This window comes from Ochotona princeps, chromosome 18 (assembly GCF_030435755.1).
Source record: "Ochotona princeps isolate mOchPri1 chromosome 18, mOchPri1.hap1, whole genome shotgun sequence".
NCBI lineage: Eukaryota > Metazoa > Chordata > Mammalia > Lagomorpha > Ochotonidae > Ochotona > Ochotona princeps.
The window spans coordinates 598,653-618,992 of record NC_080849.1 but is presented as its reverse complement, the minus strand read 5'-3'; the positions used below and the strand labels follow the sequence as shown (position 1 = coordinate 618,992).

The 20,340-nt window shown below is 50.5% G+C and overlaps 1 protein-coding gene across 4 annotated transcripts in view; it reads left to right on the top strand.

Annotated features, from left to right (window-relative positions):
• ATP9B (ATPase phospholipid transporting 9B (putative)) overlaps positions 1 to 20,340 on the top strand; it is a 198,368-nt gene that overhangs the window by 52,538 nt on the left and 125,490 nt on the right. For all 4 annotated transcript variants that reach the window (XM_058677155.1, XM_058677157.1, XM_058677156.1 and 1 more), the window contains 2 exons: positions 1,724 to 1,832; positions 14,105 to 14,163. In XM_058677155.1, coding sequence (XP_058533138.1) covers positions 1,724 to 1,832; positions 14,105 to 14,163 — 168 coding nt within the window. The remainder of the gene's footprint in view (positions 1 to 1,723; positions 1,833 to 14,104; positions 14,164 to 20,340) is intronic.

The following is a 20,340-nucleotide window of genomic DNA, read 5'->3' as shown; positions in this document are numbered from 1 at the left end:
GCTCAGCTCTGAGCGACTACAGGAAGTGCATTGCCTGTTTTCAAAGGGCAGTTCTGTGGCCTGTGCACTATGTGTCAACAAAGCTTCCACTGCAGAAAGAATCAGTGTGTCCTGAAGGACCTGCACCGGGAGCCTGAGCCCTTGGTTGTGCTCACTGGGCTTCCGGTACGTTCTGGGCCCTCACTTGCTGTCGTGGCCCAGGGAACTGAGGGTCCTTCTTGGAGTTGTGCTTCCAGGAATGCTGGAAATTCGCCAGCAGAAATCAGATGAGCTCTTTCCCAGTGGTTCAGGAGCTTGTGAGCTGAGGTTCCAGGTGGTCTATGCTCTGGGAAAGGGCCTAACGAAGCTTACCACTCCTGCAAGGAGGAGAGTCTTAAGGGGACTGAGGGTGGGCACCGGGAGGATTCGGGAGGGCTGAGGAGGAGTACCTAGAGCCTGGAGAGGCTGCGTCACGCATACAAGGCCATATCGGCGATGCTAGTGGGAGAGTGTTGGACCTGGGCTTGAGCCCCATGCTTGCTACCCAAGGATCCCTGGGAAAGAGGGGTGCATAGGGCATCCAGGAAGCAGCCAGAGGACTAGGTGCAGAGCACTGAGAAGGGGCGCTGAGCAGTGCTGGACGGAGTCACGCTTGTGCAAGCTGGCGATCACATGGGATGGCAGGGACTTGGGAGGTCTGCAGGGAGGAACAGGTGAGGAGATGTGGTGGACTTAGGGAGGGGCTTGCTGAGAGCAGTCAGACCAGAGGCAGAGGCATTCATGAGGCAGTTAGGCCTGGGGTTGGAGAGAAGTAGAGGGGCTGGATCTGGTGTGTAAGGGATGCCCTTCTGGGGCTGCTGACTGGTGAGAATACAGGAAAATGGAGGCAGAGAGCCAAGATGGCTGGCCTGTCGATGGAAATTGATCCACTGTTCTGTTGTTGAAAGAGTAGCCTAGAAGGGCTGTAACGGACTTCAGTCGCAATGGTAAGGTTGTGACTGAAGTGAGAGCAGAAACACTGGAGTGCCCGTGCTTGCCACTGCAGAGCCCGGCGTGTGCGGGGGAGGGTCGGTGTCCAGCAGCAGGCGCGGGAGCTGCAGAGCCCTGCCCGGCGTGTGCGGGAGAGGGTCGGTGTCCAGCAGCAGGCGCGGGAGCTGCAGAGCCCTGCCCGGCGTGTGCGGGGGAGGGTCGGTGTCCAGCAGCAGGCGCGGGAGCTGCAGAGCCCTGCCCGGCGTGTGCGGGGGAGGGTCGGTGTCCAGCAGCAGGCGCGGGAGCTGCAGAGCCCTGCCCGGCGTGTGCGGGGGAGGGTCGGTGTCCAGCAGCAGGCGCGGGAGCTGCAGAGCCCTGCCCGGCGTGTGCGGGGGAGGGTCGGTGTCCAGCAGCAGGCGTGGGAGCTGCTCTGTGTTCCTAAGTGGTTTTATTCTATTGAAGCGCAGCAATTAAGTATAATATTTTTATGTCAGTCATGGTTAATTTGATACTTGAATGCCTAAGTGTTCTAAATATAATTCATGGGTTTATTGAAGACTGCTAATTTCCTTTTTCTCTGGGTTACTAAGTATCTATTGATATGTAGCTTGAAGTACATATTTTGATGTGAACTTAGAAAGTTTTCTTAGGTAATTAAGAGTTGTAAATCTTTCACTAAGTGTTTCTTTTGAAACACTTTTAATTTTTCTTCATTTCATGTTTTAGAGTAATGTGAAAAAGTTCAATTTTCTAAAATACCTTTTTTGTTTTATAGGGGTTTGTCTTGGCTGTCACCATCATGCGGGAAGCAATTGATGAATTTCGACGTTTTCAGCGAGACAAGGAAGTGAATTCACAACTGTACAGCAAGCTGACAGTAAGAGGTTAGCAAGACTTTTTAAAAGAAAGATTTATTTATTTTTATTGGAAAGACAGACATACAGAGAGGAGGAGAGATAGAGAGGAAGATCTTCTGTCTGTCTGAGGATTCACTCCCCAAATGGCTGCAATGACTAGAGCTGAGCCAATCCGGAGCCAGGAGCCTGGAGCCTCCTCTGGGTCTCCCACGTGGGTGCAGGGTCCCAAGGCTTTGCTCTGTCCTTGACTGCTTTCCCAGGCACAAGCAGGGAGCTGGATGGGTAGTGGGGCTGCCGGGATTAGAACCGGCGCCCAGATGGGATCCTGGTGCGCATTCAGCCCAGTAAGACTCTTCTCACCCTAGAAACATTTGCTTGATGTGGTCATCATTTTGGAATTAACGGATTTTGTCATTGAAAACAATGTGCAGTGGCATGCCCGTCTAGTTTCTTACGTAACGCATATGATTTGTTCTCTAGCTACTTGGGTATGTGTGTGTTTATGTTGATGTACTTACACACATACATGTAAATTTATTTATTTTTATTTTTTATTTTTTTTAAAGATTGTATTCTTATTGGAAAGCCGGATATACAGAGAGGAGGAGAGACAGAGAGGAAGATCTTCCATCCAATGCTTCACTCCCCAAGTGAGCTGCAATGGGCCGGTGCGCGCCAATCCAATGCCGGGACCAGGAACCTCTTGCGGGTCTCCCACGCGGGTGCAGGGTCCCAAAGCCTTGGGCCGTCCTCGACTGCTTTCCCAGGCCACAAGCAGGGAGCTGGATGGGAAGTGGAGCTGCTGGGATTAGAACCGGCGCCCATATGGGATCCCGGGGCTTTCAAGGCGAGGACTTTAGCCGCTAGGCCACGCCGCCGGGCCCTACATGTAAATTTACATACACTTGCAGGCACATGATGGCACATGGATAGATACTGATAACATTTAATATGTTCTGCTACTCTGCTTAGACACCTGTGAACCACAACTGAGTCTGCATTTTTTGTGGAAAATAATATCAAACACACTCATGTTGTCAGACACCTGCGCCCTGGCATACCTCTCGCTACCTCAAGGGACCAACGACTGCCTGCAGCACCAGCATCCCCTGTGGGCACTGGATCTAGTCACGGCTCTTCTACTTCCTGCTTGGTTCCCTGTTCACATGCCTGGGGAAGCAGCAGATGATGGCCCAAGTGCTTGGGCCCTTGTGCCTGTGTGGGAGGCCTGGGAGAAATTCTTGGTTCCTGGCTTGGCTGTGGCCCAGTCCCTGCCGTTGCTGCCATTTGGGGAGTGAACCAGCAGATGGAAGACCTCCCTCCCGTCCGCCCTCCCTCCTTACCTCCCTCATTACTTCTCTCGTTCTCTCCTTCCCTCCCTGTCTCCCTCTCTTCCTCCTCCTCTCTCTCCTTCCCTTCCTCCCTGCACCTGAGGATCTAGTTTTCATTCAGAATCTTTAACACTTGCTTCATTCATGTTCCTTTTTCTTTTCTCCTCTCCTCATTCCACTCTTTTCATTTCCCCTCTGTTCCCCTCCTCTCACCTTCCTTCCTTGGTTCCTGCAGAGGGAGCAAGCTCCTTCCTGTTTGCTGGCTCATTCCCCAAATGCTTGTAGTATCGGACTTGGGCAGACCCAGTCCAGGAGTGTGCCTGCAGCCAGGTCTCCCAAGTGGGTGGCCGTGATGCAGTCCTGAGCCCTCACTGCTGCTCTGCAAGGAACTGAAATTGGGTGTAGAGCCACGAGCCCAGCCAGACAGCTTGATAGGGGATGTGCTGAAGCCACTGTGCCAGCATCCTTGTATACATAAGGAGCTATTGACTTGAACTTCTAGCCCACAGAGAGAGGAGCAGTGTGTTGGGGAGTAGGGTCGGTGTGTGCATTGACTTTGCAGAGCTGGAGATGGGACAACCAAGCACATTCTCCTCACAGCCCCCGGCAACTTAACTACAACGTGCTGTATGTCTCCTGTGGGCGCACGGGTGCGTGCAGTGAGTTGCTGCTTTGAAATAATCCTCTCCGAAATTATGATTACTATGAATTTGTTGGTCTATGTCTCACATCTTATAAAATGCATCCCCTGGACGGATGCAGTTGAGTGGTATTTGGTCTTTTCATAAAGTAGTGCCACCAGCAGCAGCATCTAATTCTAAAGCAATTTTAACATTTTTTTAAGAACAACCCAGACTGCATTGGCGGGCATCCCTGCCCCTTGCCCCTTCTCTGCATGCTGCACCCTCAGTGACCCCTGCACCCCTGTTGTGGCCTGTGCCCTGGCTGCCTGGACCGCTCCGTGGTGTGGAAGTGCATGTCTCCGGCTCGGCACCCTCTTGGGGTTCTGGTGACCGTGTCTGTTAGAGGGCGCTCTCTCCCTCTGCCCCCTGCTTGCAGCCCTCACACATCCAGGGAAGGAGGTGCTTCAGATACTGTAGGTGAGAGAGTCAGTTTTAGAAATCACTTAGCCAGCAACAAAACCAGCTAGCAGAGGGAGAAATGTCTGACTTCCACAGAAATACACAAAACTCAGGAGGCATGCAGCGGCCCAGGAAGCGCGTGAAGACAGCGTCTGGGTTCTGGACGGTGGGCTTACTAGTTACGTGTCTTAGATATGGTGAAGGAGCTGAAATGTACTGGTTTGAATGACGTGCAAACAGTACATCATGCTAGGAGACATGTAGAAGTCAGATGGCAGAGCTGAAAGAGTAGGAGGGTTCAGTGGCAGACCGGAGCAGGCTAAAGACAGACTCAGCGAACTGGAGGTCAGTGAGATGATCCCATGGCACAGCAGAGAGAATGGAGAGGCCTGGGGAGCATGTGGAAACCCCGGGGACTTCCGTCCTACACATGCTGCAAGTCCTGTGGCGGAGGACTGCTCGGTGCAGTGGCAGGGACTCTGCCATCTGATAGAGGACGGGAGTACGCAGAGTGCGTGGGCCCTGGTAAGGAGACGCTCAGGACAGCTCCCGGAAAGCAGCTAGAGAAGCGACCGTCAGTCAGGTGTTGACTGCCCGGTGAGAGGTCTGAAGGGTGGTGGTGACACCCACGCGGTGGGGAACAGGGGTAGGCATCTCTTGAGCCCATTGGTGAGGTGCCTGTGCTGCATCTTGGAGAGCCTCAGTCCCCGCTCCCACCTGGTGCAGCTGCTGGGAGATGGAGTGACAGGTCAGGTGGATGAACTGCCACCATGGGGGACCGGGAGTGAGTTTCTGGATCCCAGCTCCAGTATGGTCCCAGGCTTGGCCAGTGTGGGCACCGGGAAATAAACCAGCTGATGGGGGCTCTGTCTCTCTGCCACTCAAAATAAATTTTTAAATTACATTCGAAATGATAAAAGGAAAATTTGTCAACTAATTTGTCCAGTAGAATTTGAATGAGAAATTAAGTAAACAAAGCTGGCAAGTTTACACATTTGGGCACATCATGAAGAAAGTGAAAGCACACTTGTGTGATTAAATGTGTAAATCATGTATCTGTACGGGTCCAGTCCTCAGAAGATGTCAAGAAGCAAAAGATAACCCAGCTAAACAAGGGCAGTCTCCCAGGAAGACACCCAGATGAGCAGCGAGCAGATGGACAATGCTGCTCCTGGGAGGGCGGGCCCTGGTCACCGTGAGCTGCTGCTCCAGGTCCCTCCAGTTGGGCTGGCGCTAAACAGACGGCTGATGGGTGGGTGGGGCGTTCTGGAGAAAATGCAGAGGATGTGAGTAGCTGCACAAGGCGTCTTCACAGCACTCAGAGTCACAGGGTTTAAGACAAGGGTGCAAGCAGCGTTTGCCAGTGTTGGTCATCGTCACAGCCGCCTGTTTGCCATTGGGTAGGTGTGTTGCTTGTTGTAGTTGGTACTCGGCTGTTTGTTTGCAGTCACTTGTGCCACTCCCTCTAGTGAGTTCCAGGTCTGGGTTCTTATGTTAGACTTCCACCGTGTTTTCCATAACCCCAGCTCCTGGCTCACCAGTCTCCACCTCCTGTGATACCATCCTGAGGCTGCACTGTTGTCTGTACAACGTTACTCTCATTTCCTGTCAGAGCAGTTCCCAGCTGCAGCTGTTATAAATGGGCCTATTTTCTTGATTTTCTTCTGCTTATGTGTTATTAGTGCCTAGACATCCGTAGATTTTTATAAGCAGATTTTGTTGTCTGCATTTTCTCTAAGTTGTTTGTGGGTCCCAGAGTTTCTCAGTGGAATCTAGAGGTTTCCACATACTGGATTATGTTCTCCACAAGTAGGACTTTTGCGATTTGGTGTCAGTTTTTTGTTTTTCCCACGTGATTGTTCTGGCATGGACTTGTGGGAGTGTATTCAATAGGAATGGTGCGAGTGCACTTGCTTGTCTGGTTCCAGACGGGACAAGTTTTCTGCCCAGTGTGCTGGTTTTGTTGTGTTCAGACGCACTCCTTCTGTACCTGCTCGTTGGTGTTTTCTTGCCATGAGGTTATGCTGGTTTTTGTGAAATAGTTTTTCTGCATATCTTGAAGCCTTCATGTCATTGCCCTTCATTGTTGGATTTGACATGTGTGGTCCTGGGGTGACCTTCCTTGAGTTTCCTGGGTGGGCACTTCCTGTCGGGCCTCTGCTTTCCCTGCAGCTGCTCCGCCTGTCCACTTCATGGTGGACAGCAGTTCTGGGAGTCACATGGTACCTGCCCTCCCACCAGGTTGCTCTGACATGGGCAGGGGTTCTTCAGGGAACTTTAGAATCATGTGTAAGTTTCCACAACAAGCCTTCCAGGATCTCAGCTGGGCGTATGTTGGACCGCGGGGTCAGTCGGGGAAGAACTGGCAGCACACAACACCCGGGAGCAAGTCCCGGGAGCCAGGAGCAGGGCAGAGCTCTCCCCGTGTGACTTGCTTTTGAAGGTTCCCTCAGTAATACTGGCTGCTCTCTGAGTTTCACTGCCTTCTTGATGTCTTCTGATTTTGTTGATTGTTTTGAACAATTTGGTTATAATGTGCTCAGTATAATTTTTTTTTCATGTTTCTAATATGGTCCATTTTGCTGTTAAAACTGTGGGTTCTAATTTCCTTTGCACATGGAAACAGTTTAGCTTCTTTCTTCAAACCCTTTCCTCCCTCCCCAGTTCCAGGGATCCCAGCTGTAGCAGTTGTGGGCTGCCCGAGATGTCGAGATGTCGAGATGTCGCACAGCTCACTGCTGCCCGAGGGTTTTCTTTCGCTTTCATTTTGCAAAGGTCTGTCGCTGAGTCTTGGCTGCATTATTCTTTCCTTCATTCCTCTTGACTTGTAATTCTCTTCTCCATCATTGCAGTTTTAAGCTTACAAATTGTAACATTATATCCATGCAAGTTGAGTGATTATTCTCATGCATTCCTACTTCATTGCATGTTTAGTAACTAAGAAACAGTTCCATTCTACTCTTCATTTTGAAGTTTGAGAGATTAAGGCCCAGCCGGGTGGGTGAGGGGCCATCCAAGGGGAGGAGGAGCCTGAACCTTGTCATGTTCAGAGAAGCCCCTGCCTACACCCACTAACTGGCTGGGGACGCAGGGCACACCAAGACCAGGTTGGACCAATAGCACTCTACCTTACCGTACCAGGCGCAACCTTTGACTCTGCCTTGCTGTGTAAGAGGCATTATTTTGGCTCTCAGACCTCTCCTTTGTTTCCCCTTTTAGCCTCCCTATAAAAACGACACCCCATGATCCTCAGGCATGACTTCTCTGGCCCACTGTCTCTTCCGGACCATGATCTTCACCCAGGAGTGCTCTCAATAAAACTTATTTTGGGCGGAACTTCATTCTATGTAACTTTCTGTTTTTCCAAAATTGAAGCCAAAGAGGACCTGGCGCACTAGCATAGCGGTTAAAGTCCTCGCTTTGAACGCGCCGGGATCCCATATGGATGCCGGTTCTAATCCTGGCAGCTCCACTTCCCATACCTGGGAAAGCAGTCAAGGATGGCCATGAGCTTTGAGTCTCTGCACCTGCATGGGAGACCCGGAAGAGCTCCTGGTTCCTGGCTTCGGATTGGCTCAGCTCCAGCTGTTGTAGCTGTTTGGGGAGTGAATCCTCAGACAAACGAAAGCTCTTCCGCTGTCTCTCTTCCTCTCTGTTTATCTGCCTTCCAATAAAAATAAATCTTAAAAAAAAAAAAATCTGAACCCAAAGAGAGGCTAAGTGATAGTTACTTACCTGTGTATGCGTGGTGAAAGGAGGTTCGGCCAGTTAGTTGTCACCTGGTTCTCTCCTTAGATGCCTGCAGCAGCTGAGGGTGGGCCAGGCTGAAGCCTGCGTACTGACAGTGTGGATTATCAAGAGCTTGGATTCAGGAGCAGAGCCGGGACTCCAATCCAGGCACTCCTATGTGGTTCGGGGGTTCCACACACCCACCGCATACTTCACCCGCTTCAGCTGTAGGCTACATTGAAATTTTGGGGACCCATTGTGATGGCTCAGTGGCTAAATCCTCACTTTGTATGTGCTGGGATCCCATATGGGCACCAGTGTATGTACCGGCTGCTCCACTTCCCTTCCAGCACCCTGCTTGTGTCCTAGAAAAGCAGTGGGGAAAGGCCCCAAGTTGGGACCCTGCACCTGTGTGGGAGACCTGGAACAAGCTCTTGGCTCCTGGCTTCAGATCAGCTCAGGTCCAGCTGTTGAGGCCTCTTGGGGAGTGAACCAGTGGATGGAGAATCCTCCCTGTGACTCTGACTTTCCCATGAAGATAAATCACTCTTTAATTTTTTATAAGGTTACAGAGTGCATGTGTGTACCCTGAGCCTGCCCTCACCTCCCTGCCTTTGCCCTGTGTCGCTGCAGCCGTTGAGCTGCTCTGTCCCCGGAGGTGCCTGTTCTGGCCCACACGATGTACAATCCTCTCGTGTTTTGGGTTTTGGATTCATTCTTGTTACATTTCAGTGCTTGTTACCTTATTTTTGGTTTGCTTTTTTGTCTGAATGACATTCCACGGGACGGGTAGACCATAGTTGTTCATTTGCTCCCCAGCCATCTGAGCCCTGGAGGTTTGTATGTGGGAGCTGGGAGAGACCCCTGGCTCGGAGTCGCTTACGTGATGCCAGGAGTAGCACAGCTGCTTCGTGTGTAATGTACGCCAGGTTTTTTTGTTTTTTAATAGGTTGAGATTATTGTAATTATTACAATTTCCACATGTGGTGGATCAGCAGCTAATGCAGAAATTGAGTTGTGAAGGGATTTTTTTTGTTGTGATGTTAGTTACTAGAGAGGGAAAATGTTTTTCCTTAAGAATTCTGTTTTTATTTGCAAGGGTGTAGTACTCATACCATGCGGTGCATTGGGGGATGCTCCCATCACCTGAGCCCAGCTTCCTCTGGCCTGCAGTGCTGGCGAGCAGAGCCCCTCCTGGGAAAGTCTCCACCCATGGTGTGTTGGGAGCATCGTGTGCCTGTGCTTAATCAACCTGGTTTGCTCCCCAAATGGATTCAATAGCCAGGGCTGGGCCTGAGCGAAGCCAGGATCCCAGCACTGTGTCTGGGTCCCCTTACATGGGGGACAGGAACCCAGGGAATTAGGTATTGCTGCTGCCGCCTCCTGCTAGCCTCAGGCTGGATTGGAAGCAGAGTAGCCACAACTCAAACCAGCATGGCCTGGGAGCTGACGGCCCAGCACCACCACATCTGCCTGGGTTTTTAGCCGTATTGGGTCAGTCCCACAGGTGGAAGTTGGGTGCTCTTGGCACTCTGCCAGTCCCTGTGGTGGCCTCACGTCCTGCCCTTCACCGAATGACCACAGTGTGTGCTGCATACCTCAGCCTCTGGGCACAAGTCCCCATGGCTTGTCAGCCCGTGGCTCGATGCCTCTGTGCGTGATCTAAGTCTGTTATTTCCACGCTGTGCTGTGGGGGTCTGGTCGGTAGAGCTGATGAGTCTGGCCTGTGCTTCTGTCACTTGGCCTCCAAGGCCACACTGTCTTCTTGGCTGGAACTTTCCTAGTTGCCAAGTTCTTCAACTTGATTTTGCTTTTCGAGATTGTTCGGTTATATTAAATCTTTCGTATTCATCTCTAGCTATTCATTTTGATTGTGAAGATATATTTAAAAACCTGCAGAAAATGGTAAGTTTATTTTGGGTACAAAAAATTCTGAAATTTATGCATAACCAGGTCTGCACAAAGTCCATGGAAAATGCATACTGTGAAAAACTCCACGGAGTTCAAAACTTTACACTGAAACAAGCTTACATTTTAACTCCATTTTTCCATGAACTTAAAAACAATATTATTTATTTATTCATCTGAAAGAGCTTTCTAGAGATAAAGAGGGAGAGAGCTCTTCCGTCTGCCATGTCAGCTCCCAAGGGCCACAGCTGCTGGCGTGAGGCTGGTCTCCCATTGGGTGCAGGAGCCCAAGCGAAAGGCCACCGTCCGCTCTCCCAGGCACATTGAGAGAGACTCGCTCCAGTGCATTGCTGGCATTGCCCTGGCATTGCAGGTGGAGGAGTTACTGCCACATCACAGTGCAGGCCCTTCCAGGAACTTAAGTTACAGCTTCTTCATGGACTTCACAGGTTTCTGTGCAGGTGACTGTGTCTCAGGCAGACACCCTGACGTTACGTCCTGCACACCACGCTGGAGTGAGGCCTCCGGTGTACTGCTGTTGAGAGGCAAGGCTCTGCCCTGGCCGCACAGGTGACCCTGTGGCCTGCCTGATGCTCTGCCTGGGTCCTGAATGTGGGCACTGGGTGAGGGCCAGGGAGAGGGCAGTTGTCCTTGTCTTTCTCATCCTCACGCTCACCTGAGGGCTTGTCTTCTCACGGGGTTTGCGTCATGCAGTCTCTGGTTAGCTCTGCACTGGGCTGGATGCTGCAGCTGCAGTCTATCCTGGGAATGGGAGTTCGTGGCCCACCCCTGGGGGAGCCCACAGTTATTCTTTGTCCCACCCGGAACCCAGGGCTTGACAGCCCGTCCAGTGGTGCCCCGTGTCCACTGTCACCTGTTTCTCACATGTGGCTACTCATTTCCTCCTGCCAGCTCCTGGTGCCTTGTGGTAATGTCAGTCACGATCCTGTGTCTGTGGGCATGCTCTGTAGGCCGTCGTGTCATTGCCAAGGTAACTTTAGGAGCTCCAGGGTTGTGGCGCAGTCCTTGTGCTGTTGTACCATGGATTAATTTTAGGTGTTTCTTAGAGAACGAATGGCCATGAAAGTAATTATCAGTTTTGCTTTGAACTTATCATAGAGTCTGAAATTTAGAAGATAGATGTGGTTATTTGAATATTTACAGCTTGAAAGCTGCTGGAGACTGCTCTCACATGCAGTCAAGGTCAGAAGGGCCACGGTGTCCTGCAGGTGGGACCTGTGGGCGGGGAGTAATGCCTGCAAGACGGTGCAGGGCAGTGGGGAAGACCTGCATGTAATGATGCAGAGAGTGATAGGGAGCCTTCCGTGCACAGGCTTGTCCCTGTGCGGCTGTGCGGCTGTAGGGGCTGAGGCCAGAAGGCAGAACCCATCTGCTCTCTCCTGTGGGTTGCGGGGAGTCAAGGTCCCCGTGTGGAGCCTTCCCCGTGTGGAAGAGAGTTTTGGTGAACACAGTCTCCCTGCCCTTCTCTCCCCACTGGGACAGTGAGCCCGAAGCAGGACCAGCACTTCCCAGCATACAGTGTTAGAACTGTTGAAGAACTCTGGGGCTGTGGAACAGGGCAAGTGTGTGTGTGTGTGCCCTGATCAGACGTGTGGGCCTGTGGTCTCACTGCTTTGTGATCATCCTATATTTAGTCTTGGAATGAATTGTTTATAGTGTAATCTTAGGAAAACTTTGAGAACTTCCGGTGCTGTATTTTAACCATAAACCTTTTTTCTTAATCGAAAGTAAGTTTCACAAAAATGGAATTAGCAATCAGTATATGAGAGCACTTCAGAAATTCATGGAAAACTGGAACTTAAGGTGAACTTGGGGTGGATTTGGTGTAGTGTGTAAGAAGCCAGCTGCATGGCTGATTGGGCTTGCTGCTGTGTGCCCTGCAAGGCAGCTGGTGCTGTGCAGACACTGGTGCCACCCTGTTCCGGCTCAGGCTGTCAGCTGGCCCGGGCCTGCTTGTCGCTAACACTTGGAGAGTCAAGTGATGCATCTTGGTGTGCCTGTGCATTTCAAAAAATAAACAAAAATTTAAGTTCACTTAGACACAGAAAAGTGTGAAATCCATGCATGATTTTTAACAACGCACGTTTTTCGTGAGCTCTGTTAAGTGCCTTCAGGTGTCTCCTACCACAGTGCATCTTAGGACAGCAGGTGTTACTCCTTTCTCTCTAACAGCATGAACCGAAAGAAAGCAAAGTGGCAGTGTGCCGACTCAGCTAGCGGACCCAAATCTCCAGGTGCGGTGATCCCATGTGGATGCCAGTTCATGTCCCAGCTGCCACCCTTCCCATCTGGTTCCCTGCATGTGAGTTGGGGAAGCAGTGGAGGACAGCACAAAACCTTGGGACCCTGCACCCTTGTGGGAGACCTGCAAGAAGCTCCTGGCTCCTGGCTTCGGATCGGCTCAGCTCCAGCCACTGCTGCCATTGGGGAGTGAAGCAGCAGATGGGCTATCTTTCCATCTCGCCTTCATTCTAAATCTGCCTTTCCAATAAAAATAAATAAATCTGCAAAAAAAGAAAATAAAAATAAAGAAATCAGCAGAAAGGAAAGAGGTGCTGGAGAGCGAAGTGCCTGGCAGAGACTCGCACCAGCCCCATGTGCTGGCACTTGGGTGCAGGCTTTCGGCGGCACCTGCGCCTGCTGTCTGGCTGAGCAGGGAGCCAGAGGAGCAGCTTTGGCTCTGTGTAGATGTCTGGTTAGGACCATAAACCCACGATAATGTTTTGTCCAAACCTGGCTCTCATAAAAATGCTGTTTCATTTTGGGAATAAAAGTGGCTCCAGGCCCATGGGCTTGCATAATTGGGGTACCCTGGGAGAAAAAACATGATTTATCAAAGTCCAGGAGCAAGATGCTAGCACTGAACCTCAGCACTGAGAGGTGCTTTGAGATGCACGCCTGGAGATGTGCATCGTGCCGGGCAGCAGCAGGTGGGCTCTCCGTTAGCGTCTGAGCGACAGTGCCACAGCTGGTGACCTGCCCCAGGTCCGAGAGCAGTCAGAAATGAGGCGGAATGGACCTGTGCATTCTGGGACTTGCCCCACATGCCGCACAGTGTGCTCCGTAGCCTTCACAGAGAAGTGTTCTATGTTAGGCAATATGTAGACAGTTGAAGAATTTTCTCGCTATAATAGTTGAAGAATTACTGCTAGAAAAGCTGCTTGCCGATCCTGCTCTGTGGAGTGTGATTTTGGTTTTAATTTTCTTTTTTTTTTTTTTTAAGATTTATCTATTTTTATTACAAAGTCAGATATACGAAGAGGAGGAGAGACAGAGAGGAAGATCTTCCGTCCAATGCTTCATTCCCCAAGTGACCGCAACGGCCGGTGCGCGCCGATCTGGAGCCAGGAGCCAGGAACCACCTCCAGTTCTCCCACGTGGATACAGGGTCCCAAGGCTTTGGGATGTCCTCTACTAGTTTCCCAGGCCACAAGCAGGGAGCTGGATGGGAAGTGGGGCTGCTGGGATTAGAACCGGTGCCCATATGGGATCCTGGTGCGTTGAAGGCGAGGACTGTAGCCACTAAGCCACCAAGCCGGGCCCAATTTTAGTTTTCTTAATTGTTGTTTGCTGTGAGTTATGTGTCAGTCAGAGCCATTCATCAGTATTCAAGTTACTCAGGTTCAGTCATCAAATTCTTGAACTTGTTATTTCTGATTATTGCTGATTTTTCTGAGAACTGGGATTGTGAAAAAATAATGGGAAAAGCTCCCAGATGGGGGCTCTCATCTAACTTCCAAAAGACGTTCCTTCTCAGATGCTTACAGCGAGGTTTAGTAAGTTATATTTGGCAGTTTGTTAAAGAAATTGATTATTAGTAAGTGTCTCTGATTAAAATTATAACTGTAACTATAGATACATTCTGATTTGTTTTCCCCTAGTTATTCTTTTTTTTTTTTTAAAGATTTATTCATTTTATTACAAAGTCAGATATACAGAGAGGAGGAGAGACAGAGAGGAAGATCTTCCGTCCGATGATTCACTCCCCAAGTGAGCCGCAACGGGCCGTTGCGCACCGATCCGAAGCCGGGAACCAGGAACCTCTTCCGGGTCTCCCACGCGGGTGCAGGGTCCCAATGCATTGGGCCGTCCTCGACTGGTTTCCCAGGCCACAAGCAGGGAGCTGGATGAGTTTTCTCCTAGTTATTTTGAAAATTATAATTTGCCTATTGAAAGCTGAAATCTGGTGTGCGGTTCCTTGCTTGAGTTGATTCTTCTTCTTTTTAAGGTAAAGTCCAAGTGCAGAGTTCAGACATTCAAGTTGGAGACCTCATCATAGTGGAAAAGGTTGGTGCATTTTAAATACCACTTACTCATAGTTAGCCTGATTGCAAGTGTCTTGAATCTGAAGGAAGTTGAGAGAGGTATTTTAAGTCCTAATATCCTTAGTAAGATTTGATAGACATGAAGAACAAACTACGTTTTTGTGTATTCTGTCTGTGTGGCTTAAATGTACTCAGTGTACGCAGGTCAAATGTGCGTTATGGGCAGTAGGGTGTGCTCACTGCTGATGATACAGTGTCAGGATTGCTCAGAACCAGCTATAATGGTCCAGTTTTCAGAATTTCATTTAAACATGGTGGTGCTGTACATAGTTGTCACATGTAATTCTTAGAGTTTCCGTTTAAAAAAGGAAAGGTAAATGGAAATAGAAGAGATTAGGGAGCAAAGAGTGAATTAGAGTTAGTGTGGGAGGAAAATGAGAACCAGCCCGGGAAAGAGGGAGGGGTAGTCACACTGCTGGCGGCCTGGTGTGTCGTTCCCTCTGACCCCCCCGTGCACACTGCACGCGTGTCTGATGTGTCTGCTGGGAGCCTGTAGGCTTCCTGTGGCATACGGGCATCCTCCAGCCATGTGTGTGTGCCTGGGAGAGACCAAACCGAGCTGTGCTCCTCCTCCCTCCCTGCTGATGTGTGAGTGCTGTGTGGACTCGTGTGGACTGCTCTGCTCAATGTGTCATTGGCATGTCAGCGCCCTGCCCATGGTGTGTGTGTCTGCCTGAGACGGTCTGTGCTGACATGTGCTGCCTGCCTTGCGCTGGATCCACGCTGTTCACGTCTCTTCTAGGTATGTGTTCACTTGCCTGCATACACTTTTGTGGATTGTCTCTTTTGATTCTTTAAGGCTGTGTAAGGTAGGTGCCCAGGAGGCCTCCTGCATGGTATTTGAACTCTTGGTGACACCCAGGCATTCAGGACAGACTTGGCCTGAGCCACCTGGTAGACATCAGCCAGGTAGGATCTCTCCCTCTGGGAGAGAAAATGGCTTTTGCTGTGTACTCCAAGGATGTCTTGGATGTTTGCTTTTTACAAAAATTGTCTAAAAGCAAGTGTGTTTTGGAACTTGTTCACATGGTCATCCGTGTCTGTGGGCCGCGAGTCCCGAGCCCTGTCCTTCTCCAGCCTCCTGCTGGTTAACAACGTGCATTGCACACTTGCCGTGGGTGTGACTCTTACAAGAGGTGCCGACAGTTGGATCATCTTTTCAGGAAGCATCAACCTGAATTCAGTGTCTGGGTCCAGCCTGCAGAGCCCGAGTCCTTCGAGGCTGGGCTTCCGCGTGGAGTGGGTGGTACGACAGGGTGCCTCTTTGGACTCTAAACTCAGTCTCCCAGCACAGAGGCTGGCGATGCTGGGCTCCAAGCTTTGGGTCCCCACTGACTGTGCACTGTGTCCGTGCGGTGACGAGAAGGCTCCATCTGTTCCCTGATGGGCTCACTGTGCATTTCCTTCTGGCCTGATTGCGCTGCTGGGTCTCAACTTAATGTAAAAGGCTAGAACTGAAACTTTTTTAAAAAGTAAGATTTATTTATTTTTACTGGAAAGTCAGATTAACAGAGAGAAGGAGAGTCAGAAAAAGATATCTGTGCGCTAGTTCACTCCCCAAGTGGCTTCAGCGGCTAGAGCTGAAGCCAGGAGCCAGCAGCTTCTTCTGGGTCTCCCACATAGGTGCAGGGTTCCAAACCTTTGGACTGACCTCCATTGCTTTCCCAGGCCACAAGCAGGGGGATGGATGGGGAAATGGAGTCATCGGCACACAAACCAGTGCCTGTATATGATCCTGGTGCTTGCAGGGCAAGGATTTAGCCACTAGGTTACCGTGCCATGCCCAAAATTGAGACTTTTCTTAGAAAATAGTTTCAGAGACGTGAAGATGACAAAGGCCACAGAGATGACAAACTATAAAGGAAAAGGTAACTGTATTTGACTTTGTGGAAACGAAGAGGCAGCTGGAGATTGGAATAATGTGTTAGGATGTGTGTAGCTGGCGGATGGCTGTGAGCCATTCCGCAGAAGAGCCCCATGAAATGGTGCCTACTTGGAAGAGATGCCGGGCCTGGCTAGGATCAGGCTCAGGAAGGAGAGTTCCTGAGCTGCTGTCTCCCAGGGACTGTTAGCAATTTAAGGTTTTTAAGGCCTTTGGCTGTCTGCTGATGCCTTCCGTCGCCTCAGGGTGGCCCTCAACCAGCCGTCAGCAACCCATGCCATTTCTGTGGTCTGCATTACAGGAAGCTCAGGTCAGGAGTGAAGGCACAGAACCCAACACTGCGATAAGGCCCGTGCACACACTGACTGACTGTAATAAGGGGCGTGCACCTACTGACTGAGTGTAATAAGGGGCGTGGATACACTGAGTGTAATAAGGGGCGTGCACACGAACTGTAATAAGGGGCGTGCACACACAGTGTAATATGGGGTGTGGACACACTGGCTGACTGTAATAAGGGCGTGCACATACTGAGTGTAATATGGGGTGTGGACACTGACTGTAATAAGGGACGTGCACACTAATGAGCGTGCACACACTGATAGGGGCGTGGACACTGGCTGTTTGATAACGTGCACACACTGTAATAAGGAATGTGGATACACTGTGATAAGGGGCGTGGACACTGGCTGTTTGATAACGTGCACACACTGTAATAAGGAGCGTGCACACACTGATAGGGGCGTGGACACTGGCTGTTTGATAACGTGCACACACTATATTAAGTAATGTGGATACACTGTGTGATAAGGGGCGTGGACACTGGCTGTTTGATAACGTGCACACACTAATAAAGAATGTGGATACACTGTGTGATAAGGGGCGTGGACACTGGCTGTTTGATAACGTGCACACACTGTATTAAGTAATGTGGATACACTGTGTGATAAGGGGCGTGGACACTGGCTGTTTGATAACGTGCACACACTGTAATAAAGAATGTGGAAACACTGTGTGATAAGGGGTGTGGACACACTGACTCTTAGGCAGTAGGTGTACACCTGGTACTGTGTCCTTTCTTTGGACATGACTGTGTCAGGCGGCTCTGCAGGCTGTGCCCTGCTGGAACAGGACTTGCACCCTGAAGTCCGGGGCCTGCGCAGGGGAGCAAGAAGGGTTCACAGAGGCTGAGTCTGCCCTCCGCTGGCCACTTGGGAGTGGCCTGTCAGCTGAGAAGGGTGTTTGTGTAGCACACAGAAGACATTGTGTGAGCTCCAAAGCCTTAACCAGCACAGAGAAGCTTGCTGCTCCTGGTTGGTTAGACAGCCTTGCACGTTACCCCTGGGAAGGCGCACGGTCACTGCAGTGTCAGAATGTCCCGTGTTATCAGCAGGGCTCTGTTAGTTACACGAGCTGTGAAGAAATTCATGTTGAGCACCAAGGAGAAGCTGAAAGAAACTCGCGGTATTCTTCCCTGAGGAAACATAGGGTGACGAGGCTGCCTGGTGCAGCACTGGGGAGTTCTCAGTACCACACTCCCTACTAAGTGCAGCTTTCTGGGGAGTCCTGGGCAACTTGAGGGAGGAACGAGCAGGGATGTCGAGGGGCCACCTGCAGCGATGTCTCCGGCTGGAAGTCTGTGTGCCTGGGAGCCAGTGCCATAAATGAGCAGGAGGAGGCTGTTACTGTAAAGGACGTGGACACACGTGCACGTGTGTAAGGGAAGTATTTCAAAACTCTGCTGGAAGTATCAGCTTAGCTCACCTGGGATACTCAAGGCACTGTCATCTGATGATGGGTTGGAGGGATTTTGAATCTTGGGGTGGAAAATGCTTCTTAGACTTGACACAGAATATCACATTAAACAAATTTAACAAATTACATTTACATCTTGTTGAAATTGAGACTGTATAACCATGTAAATATGGTGGAAGAGCACACTGCATATGAGAAGAAAGCATTTGTGAACTGTGAGAATCTGACCAGAATCTCTCTGGAACATGTGAAATGTCACAAGCCCTGACAGGTGCACAGGTGGAGGGTGAGTGTTATTAGACAAGCATCAAGGTGCACAGGTGGAGGGTGAGTGTTATTAGACAAGCATCAAGGTGCACAGGTGGGGGGTGAGTGTTATTAGACAAGCATCAAGGTGCACAGGTGGAGGGTGAGTGTTATTAGACAGGCATCAAGGTGTGTGCAGGTGGAGGGTGAGTGTTATTAGACAGGCATCAAGGTGCACAGGTGGAGGGTGAGTGTTATTAGACAAGCATCAAGGTGCACAGGTGGAGGGTGAGTGTTATTAGACAAGCATCAAGGTGCACAGGTGGAGGGCGAGTGTTATTAGACAAGCATCAAGGTGCACAGGTGGGGGGTGAGTGTTATTAGACAAGCATCAAGGTGCACAGGTGGAGGGCGAGTGTTATTAGACAAGCATCAAGGTGCGTGCAGGTGGAGGGCGAGTGTTATTAGACAAGCATCAAGGTGCACAGGTGGAGGGTGAGTGTTATTAGACAGGCATCAAGGTGTGTGCAGGTGGAGGGTGAGTGTTATTAGACAGGCATCAAGGTGTGTGCAGGTGGAGGGTGAGTGTTATTAGACAGGCATCAAGGTGCACAGGTGGAGGGCGAGTGTTATTAGACAGGCATCAAGGTGCACAGGTGGAGGGTGAGTGTTATTAGACAGGCATCAAGGTGCACAGGTGGAGGGTGAGTGTTATTAGACAGGCATCAAGGTGTGTGCAGGTGGAGGGTGAGTGTTATTAGACAGGCATCAAGGTGCACAGGTGGAGGGTGAGTGTTATTAGACAAGCATCAAGGTGCACAGGTGGAGGGTGAGTGTTATTAGACAGGCATCAAGGTGCACAGGTGGAGGGTGAGTGTTATTAGACAAGCATCAAGGTGCACAGGTGGAGGGTGAGTGTTATTAGACAAGCATCAAGGTGCACAGGTGGAGGGTGAGTGTTATTAGACAGGCATCAAGGTGCACAGGTGGAGGGTGAGTGTTATTAGACAGGCATCAAGGTGCACAGGTGGAGGGTGAGTGTTATTAGACAAGCATCAAGGTGCACAGGTGGAGGGTGAGTGTTATTAGACAGGCATCAAGGTGCACAGGTGGAGGGTGAGTGTTATTAGACAGGCATCAAGGTGCACAGGTGGAGGGTGAGTGTTATTAGACAGGCATCAAGGTGCACAGGTGGAGGGTGAGTGTTATTAGACAGGCATCAAGGTGCACAGGTGGAGGGTGAGTGTTATTAGACAGGCATCAAGGTGCACAGGTGGAGGGTGAGTGTTATTAGACAAGCATCAAGGTGCACAGGTGGAGGGTGAGTGTTATTAGACAGGCATCAAGGTGCACAGGTGGAGGGTGAGTGTTATTAGACAGGCATCAAGGTGCACAGGTGGAGGGCGAGTGTTATTAGACAAGCATCAAGGTGCACAGGTGGAGGGTGAGTGTTATTAGACAAGCATCAAGGTGCACAGGTGGAGGGTGAGTGTTATTAGACAGGCATCAAGGTGCACAGGTGGAGGGTGAGTGTTATTAGACAGGCATCAAGGTGCACAGGTGGAGGGTGAGTGTTATTAGACAAGCATCAAGGTGCACAGGTGGAGGGTGAGTGTTATTAGACAGGCATCAAGGTGCACAGGTGGGGGGTGAGTGTTATTAGACAAGCATCAAGGTGCACAGGTGGAGGGCGAGTGTTATTAGACAGGCATCAAGGTGCACAGGTGGAGGGCGAGTGTTATTAGACAAGCATCAAGGTGCACAGGTGGAGGGTGAGTGTTATTAGACAAGCATCAAGGTGCACAGGTGGAGGGTGAGTGTTATTAGACAGGCATCAAGGTGCACAGGTGGAGGGCGAGTGTTATTAGACAGGCATCAAGGTGCACAGGTGGAGGGCGAGTGTTATTAGACAGGCATCAAGGTGTGTGCAGGTGGGGGGTGAGTGTTATTAGACAAGCATCAAGGTGCACAGGTGGAGGGTGAGTGTTATTAGACAAGCATCAAGGTGCACAGGTGGAGGGTGAGTGTTATTAGACAGGCATCAAGGTGCACAGGTGGAGGGTGAGTGTTATTAGACAGGCATCAAGGTGCACAGGTGGAGGGTGAGTGTTATTAGACAAGCATCAAGGTGCACAGGTGGAGGGTGAGTGTTATTAGACAGGCATCAAGGTGTGTGCAGGTGGAGGGTGAGTGTTATTAGACAGGCATCAAGGTGTGTGCAGGTGGAGGGTGAGTGTTATTAGACAGGCATCAAGG